This window comes from Lotus japonicus, chromosome 1 (genome assembly GCF_012489685.1).
Source record: "Lotus japonicus ecotype B-129 chromosome 1, LjGifu_v1.2".
NCBI classification, from domain to species: Eukaryota; Viridiplantae; Streptophyta; class Magnoliopsida; order Fabales; family Fabaceae; genus Lotus; species Lotus japonicus.
Window position 1 is genome coordinate 107,622,331 of NC_080041.1, and position 8,318 is coordinate 107,630,648.

The following is an 8,318-nucleotide window of genomic DNA, read 5'->3' on the forward strand; positions in this document are numbered from 1 at the left end:
TGTGGGGGATCATGTAACAATGTAGTCTTTTGAGTGATGAATGTAATGATATTGTCAAATTATCAATGAAATGCATTATTGATGCTTTTGGTATGCATTTTGTCATGCTTGCTTTTGGTCATTTCCACCAAATCTTCTACTCCATTCATAATATAAGATCATTACAAAGTCTGAACAAACACATATTCCATAACAACAACCAGAACTTAAATAGACAACCATAATGTGAAATAGATAACCATTCATAATAAAAGATCAACCCTTACAAAGTCTGAACAAACACATAACACAATACTGTCAACCATTACAAAGTTCAATGCTAAATAGCATAACAACAACCAGAACTTAAATAGACAACCATAATGTCAATGCCAAGTTACTAAGGCTACTAAATATAATGTCATCAGTCAGTACATAACACAACCAGTTTTAAAACAAAAAAGAGACATAGGCTAGCTGCTGCATCACAAAAAGACTCTTCTGGAACTTCATTGTCATCAATTGTCCTCTGAGGTGTTTTGGAACATAGAAGGTGTTGGCATGAAACACATATTTCCTCCAGGATAAGCATATGTCACTTGCCCTGGTGGTGGTGAGCTTCTTGCTGTTTCTGCCCTTGGTGGTACTGAAGTTGAAGCTTGGAATTGTGGACGAGTTGAGGAAGATGCTTCCACTGATTGCCTAGGTGGCCTAATTGAAGGGGGCCTATAGGCAGCAGGAGCAGGAGTGGGCCTATAAACAATTCCAGCAGGCCTACTTGCAATTCCAGTTGGTCTATTGGGCCAAATCACAAACCCAATAGGTGCAGCAGCAGACATAGTGTTTGAAAGAGGGGCATTTCCACTACTTGTAGGCACAGGAGCTGTATTAGCAGGAGTAGCATTTCTTCTAGGTCTGTTGGCATTCCTTCTAGGTCTTGTAGCAGCAGGCCTACTTGTAATTCCAGCAGGCATAGTGTTTGAAAGAGGGGCAGTTCCACTACTTGTAGGCACAGGAGCTGTATCAGCAGGAGTAGCATTTCTTCTAGGTCTGTTGGCATTCCTTCTAGGTCTTGTAGCAGCAGGAGTTTCCTATCACAGTTCAAAAAATTAACATTAATTAATATAATGAATTAAGTCATATTAAAGAGAACATAATGCTACCATTTTACCTGGGGTTGCTGAGGAGTCCCATTGGGGGCATTCCGGGATACATCAACCTCATCCTCAATTACTTCAGGTGGGGGTGGAACCCAATTTGTTGGCCTTATTGGTGCACCAATGTTATGGCAGCTTCTGGTGTTGTGACCAGTTAGGCCACACCTAGTACAAGTAATTGGAGGATATGACCTCCTGATTCTTGTGGCAGGAACAGGTGGCTCACTTCCAGCCCTACTCCTGTTTCTTGATCCAGCAACTGGTTCCTCATTTCCATCCCTCCTCCTATTCTTCTTAGGTCTACCAGGTTTCCTCTTGTTCACCCTTGGTGGGATAGGCCTCACATAATCTGTTTGCTCCCAGTATTGTTGGCTTGCAGTGGGGCGAACACAATGCTCATATGTACTCCTATAAGCTCCCATAGTAAGCCAAGCATGGCAATAGTCCTCAGCATGATCATGCTTCCAGGCAATTGCAGCACATGCATGCTTACAAGGCATGCCAGTCAACTGCCAGAACCTACAAGTGCAGGTATGTCTTGTCAAACTCACATCCACCTTTCCTTCCCAACCCTGGACCTCATACCTCTCATCTACAACATCCCCTGTGAATACAGGTGTCCACCTTTTACTACCATCTTTTTTCTCAGTTTCCAATCTACTTCTTTGCATTGGTGGAAGTAAGCCTTGCTGTCCTTTGAACTTGATCTTGTTAGTAGCAACTGTCCTCATGATATAACACCTAACCTCCTCAAGCAATGTCAGTATAGGTTTTCCTCTATACTTCAGAATCTTTGCATTGAAGGATTCACAGGCATTATTGCATATGTTGTCTGATTTAACTCCTTCTTTGAAGTAGGCCTTAGTCCATGATTCTTTGGGCCACTTGTTGAGATAAGCCCATGCCTGTGCATTCTTTGCCCTAAGCCTATTCATCTTTGCATTAAATTGTTCAACTGTCCTTGCCCTAGCACAATCCCACACAACATTCTTCATCTCCTTGTCTTTCCATTGTTTTGTGAAATTCCTCCACAAATGCATTGCACAGAATCTGTGACTCACCCCAGGCATAACCTCCTGCATTGCAGGGATGAGACCCTAGCAAAACAGCAAAAAACAAAGACAATTAATCATTACATGTTGCAACTCACTGTCAAATTAGTCCCTGAATGTTACAACTTACTGTCACATTAGTTCCTGAATGTTACACAATACTGTCATATTAGTCCTAATCATGTGCAAATTAAATGCAGTGCACGTAGTCCTAACATAATGCTATAATAAAACAGCCAACATGAGAAAGAGGAAGTGTATTACCTTCTGCATGTCTGATATAAAAGTCCACCCATGTTGTTTATAATCACCCAAATCTCCATGGAGCAGCTCCAAAAACCATTTCCAGTTGTCTTTATTTTCCACATTTACAATGGCATAAGCTATCACATACAGTTGGTTGTTGGCATCCTGACCTACTGCTGAAAGCAGCTGCCCCCCATAATATCCTTTCAGAAAACAGCCATCAAGACCTATCAATGGTCTACAGCCAGCCTTGAAGCCTCTCTTACATGCATCAAGGCATATGTAAATTCTCTGAAACTGTCTTTCCTCCTCACTCACAGCCACAGTGTCCATCTTCACAGTAGATCCAGGATTGCTCTTCAGAAGTTCATGTGCATAATCCCAGAGCTTTGCATACTGCTCTGCCTCATTTCCTTCAACCAGCTTCCTTGCCTTTTTCAGTGACCTGAAAATTTTGGTCTCATTCAAAAGAACCCCATATTTTCTCTTCATGTAGTCATATGCCTCAGTGTGTGTCAAATTTGGCTGAACTCTGAGTTTTTTCTCAAGCTTTTTGGTGCACCAACTTGTGCTTGCTGCCCTGTTCCTAAAGGTCCTGCTGCAGGTATGTTCCTCATTAAAGCTCTTTATCTGAAAACTCAATCTTGCCTTGGACCATGCACAATAAATTCTCCAGGGACAGTTTTCCACTCTACATTCAGCTGTTGCCCTTATGCTATCATTCTTAATCCATCTCATCTCTCTTCCAACATCAATTGTATAATCCTTCACAGCCTTCTTGAAGGATTCCAAATCACCAAACTCCATGCCAAGTTATAATCTCACCTTGCCAAATCCAGCAACCTCATCAAACTGTGGAAATTGTGTTTTGTTGTAATTGTTGGCCTCATCATCTGAACTGACAGGACTATGAAGGTCCTCACTTTTGTAGCTGCCTAGGTCCTCATCCAGAGACCACTCACTTTGTTCAATTGTTTCTCCTTGATAAGTTGGATCTGAATCTCCTCCTGAACTTGTGCTACCATCAGATTCAGATCCACTTGTGTCAGGCACACATCCCTGCTTCCTCTTCCTCTTGCTACCATCAGATTCAGTAGCTTTTGCCTTCCCTTTCTCTTTCAGATTCACTTGTGTCTCATTCTGATCTTCTGCCTCATTATGTACTCCATCCTCATTCATTGGATTGCTTGCATCATTAAGTTCCTATCACATGTAAAAAAAAATTAACATTAATTATTATAATGAAATAAGTCATATTAAAGAGAAGAGAATGCTACCATTTTACCTGGGGTGCTTGTGTCTGAGGAGTTCCGTTGGGGGCATTCTGGGTTACTTCAACCTCCTCCATCACAGGGGGTGTAATAACTTCCTCCTCATCCACCACATGGACCACAGGGGGTGTAATCACAATCACAACATTCTCATCCTCATTAAAATTAGGGGGTGGAATAACCTCAAAAGGGACTGGTTCCAAATGCTCATAGTAAATCTCGATCTCTTGGTTGTTGGATTTAGATGCTAAGCATGCATCTATTAGGTCAGAATCAGTGCAAAGTTCATTTAACTTAAGCACATCTGGAACTTGAGGATTACGCCACCACATCTTCATAGTCATAACATATCCATGTTCCCTTGCCATAGCTTCCAGATCAAATAGGTTCAGCCTGTCAGAATCAAGATCCTCCCACACACACATAGTTCCCCCAAAGTATGAGGCAGTGCCATCCACATGCAAACTTATCTCACCACCATGCATCAATATCACAGTGATCCTTGAATCCATCTACACCACAATAGCAAAATAAAATCTCAGAATTTCACAATCTTAAGGGTTTCAAAATTTCACAATCTTACACCCACAATCAATCTCATTCCTTATAAAACCCCAAACCCAACTCTAATATACCAACATACCAACTTCAGAGAACCACATAAACCATAAAAATCATATCTTTTCCACAAAAATTCATGTCTTTCCATAAAAATCATAACTTGAACTTCAAAATCGCAGACAAGGTACAGATGTGTCAAAATTTAGGGTTAACATGCATAAAGGTAAGAACTTTCAACTGCAGATTGCAAGGACTTGGGGTTTGGGAGACATACCTTGACGCTGCAAACGAAGGGTTCGCCCTCCTTCGTTCTTCTTCCTCAGCGAGCGACAGAGCGATTTTTCACAACACCAGCGAGCAAGAGAGCTTCCAAGCTTCCAACTAGTGTCGTTCTTCTTCCTCTTCTCTCTCTCTCAACCTTCACCAACGTTCTGCTTTCATGGAGAATAGTAGGAGTTTCTAAAATGGAGGGAGATTGTAACAAGGACCAATGTGACCTCCTTCTAACCCAATCAGAATCCAACACATACCTAGGGACCAATTTGACTTCTTTTGGATCTTTCATTTTAGGGGGGGAACATTTTCTATTTCCACGTAGGCATTGATTGTGGGAAAAAAAATTCCATGTCAGTAAAAGGTTAACGGACGTTATATGATTTTAACGTCAGGGACTACTATGACTATTTTTTGTAACTTCTGGGGATCGCGAGCCTAATTAAATTTATCCAGGGACGATTCTGAAGTCGGTGGGAACTTCCAGGGACCATTGTGACCATTTACCCCTAATATTAGAGAATAGTATCATAATATAGTAAAATGGTTAAGACCGGAGCTAGCGCTCAAACTTGAAGTGTGTTGGAGGGTGTGTTTAAAAAAGTGTATTGATTACATTTTTCAAACAAAACATCATAACATGTAGGCTTAAATACTCTATTGATCCCTGAAATTGTAAAAGGAATCAAACATAGTCCTTATAAAATTTTCGCATCAAATTAGGTCCCAAATTTTTTTTTTTAATTTAATTGGATCCAAAGTGTGTCTGAGTCTGATGTGGCATGTTTTTAATCTTGGTCAGCTTTTCCATGTGGCTTTTTCTTTTTTTATTTATAATTATTTGTTATTTTTTTTAATTCCAACTAATATCATTAGAAAAAACCTAATTTAATCATAAAAAAAAACTAACGTTTGGTTTCATAAAAAATATATTTTTTACTTTTTTTAAAATATAAAAATAATTAATTAACATAACAAATTTGAAATCCTTATCTTTCTGCCTTAAAAAACAGAAAATTCTTATCTTCATCATCTTCATCTCATGTTAGTTCACTCCCAAAGCTCATCACGCTGGTTTCATCGTCATAATCATCATCTCTTCTTCAATTCAATTTCAAACCCTCCCTCCCTGCACTCACTCACCCCGTCCAAAATTAGGGTTCAACATTAACCCCAAATTCATAAACCCAGCAAATGAATACTGGGTTTGAAGAAAGGTTGTTTTTTTTTTTTTTTTTTTTTCTGAAATAGTGATGTCTTGGGTAGGGTTGAAGGAAGAGGGTGGGTGAGAAGTTGGTTTTCTGGGTTGAGAAAGGTTTTTTTTATGGTGGCCGATGATTCACTGGGTTTGCAAGAAGGAAGAAATAGAAGAAGAAAATGATGAGGTCGTGCTCTGTGTCGACACGACGGAGGAGAATGCGGATCGTGGCCACTAGATCGCACTTCTACTGGAATCAAATATGAACTAAAAAGCTGCAAGCTTTCCCGAAAACTCTTTATGTGGTCCTTCTTCCCACATCTACTGGAAACTTAGATCTGAAAAAAAGCTTCAAGGTTTTGGGTTTTGAGGGTGGGGGGTTGCGATGGGTATAGTGGGTGGGGGTTCTCGGATCTTTGTTTCTTTCTATATTTCTAGGTGAAAGTGAGAAGAAGAACTATATTTCTGGGTTTGGGAATTCTTTATGTTGGCAGCAGGTTTCTTCTTGGAAGGGAAGAAGAAAGGTTGAATCACATCATAAAGAAAGGTTTCTCAGTTGTTTAGTAACTCTCTTTGCTTCTCATAAGTTTTGGGTTATCAAAGATGGAGATGAATGATATAAAGGATTTTGGGTTCTAATTTTTTCTTTTTATTTGGTCTGAGTTATTAGTGTTTTTCAGAAATTGATTAATTAGGTTTTTCATTAATTATGAGTTGGAATTAAAAAAATAATAACAAATAATTATATTAAAAAAAGCCACGTGGAAAAGCTGACCGGGATTAAAAACAATCCACATCAAACTCAGACCCACTTTGGACCCAATTAGATTAAAAAATACATTTTAGGGACTTAATTTGAAGCAAAAATTTTACAAGGACTAGGTTTGACTCCCTTTACAATTTCAGGGACTAATAGAGTATTTAAGCCTAACATGTATAAACAATTTCATAATATAGTAGTTATGGTTTTAAAGTATCACTGGATTCAATTAGTTGATAAATTACTATAATTTGGTTCTTTACCGTGAGTTGACATCCAACAGCCTGATATTGTCTCCATTCATAGCAGTCTTCAATGAGATGAAACTAGGAGTATGTGGAATTACCTCCAAATATTTTGATTGTGTCCCACGTACCTCAAAAAATTTGGATATTCACTTTTAGGGTTCATGATAGATAAATAACTTGGAGGAATGAGACATCAACACAGCAGCACCATTATTGAAGCGTTTTACTGGCCAATATAAACCATCATACGGCCAACACTTTTTGCTCATTATATCAATGCTGAAAGCCTTAGTCCATGAGTCACCAATATCATATTCCTTCATAATCCACATCGTAACAGGTGTATCCCAAAGAAGATGAATCACATATGTATAGAAACCCCCCTAAAGTCTCCCATGCTGACATTATTTATACCATCGCTTCCTTCATTGAATACACCAGGAGGAGAAGGGAAAGAATGGAACTTCTCACTTTTAAAGTTATAACACAATAATGACCCTTTGTTACCATGAGAACAGATCCAATGAAGTGCCCCGTTCGTACAAGTTGGAAATAGAAGCTTGAAGATATGCTCAAGATTAACTTCAACATTCCTCCATTTTGATGTTCCCAGTGTGTACATATCAGCAGTCATAACAATTTTAGTAACCCGCCGTCGATTTTGAACTCTTTTCAATACTCTCACAACCTTAAACTCATTAGTTTTGGGATCGTAACCAAAGCCAGGATATACAAATTGGTGCAAATATTTGTTTTTATCCATTTTTGTTACTTCTGGAAGTCTGATGAACTCACCTGTAACTGGGTTGCAAACAACAAAATAGTTTCTGACACGATCAGACAAGCAAAGAAAGCCTCTACAAGAATTCACCCCAATAAACTTATCATATTTCGGCTCGTAGTCAATATGAGGTCTTTTTCTACCATTACTATTTAGACCATTTCTTTCGTGAAATGTTGAATTTCCACCATGAATAGGAAGCTTGAATTTATGCTCAAGCTTTACATGGTTGTTGCATTCTGGTTTGATATAGTCATCCTCACAGTAACAACACTGGCCATCATCATTATTGTCAAACTTTTCAGGCTCATACTCAAGAAGGTGCACAAATCTGGACAGTCGCTTTGGATCATTGGTACGAATCATGAAACCGATTGGTGCATGCTCAAAGTGTAATTTGGCAAAATGTGGGTCTGAGATAAGAGAGTTCAAACTTTTGCAAACAGATTTACATACCAGAATTGACTTAATGGGAAGTCTTAGCAGAATGTGTGTAATGATATGAACTGGAAGATCAGCAAAAGAAAGCCCAAGTTGATGACTTTTTTGTTCAGTGTCTTTCTCTGCTAATTTCATGGCCACACTGCGATGCAATAAGAAAACAAGCTAAATAAATAAATATTGTAGAGGGAATTCATATTGTCTAAATATCAGAGGCCAAATGAAATATTGAGGAGAAAACACCACAAAAAAAATGATTTCTTTCTTTTTGTGATTTTCCTCTTCGAAATTATAAGGCCAATTTGACACATATTTCAACTAAACATTAAAATAGGAAGAATGATTTTTTTT

At 38.7% G+C, this 8,318-nt stretch overlaps 1 protein-coding gene across 1 annotated transcript; it reads right to left on the bottom strand.

Moving 5' to 3' along the window:
• Positions 1-7,106: 7,106 nt before the first annotated feature.
• Positions 7,107-8,102, bottom strand: LOC130717948 (F-box/kelch-repeat protein At3g06240-like). The gene has a single exon (XM_057568365.1). The coding sequence runs from the start codon at positions 8,100-8,102 to the stop codon at positions 7,107-7,109; it is 996 nt and encodes a 331-aa protein (XP_057424348.1).
• Positions 8,103-8,318: the final 216 nt, after the last annotated feature.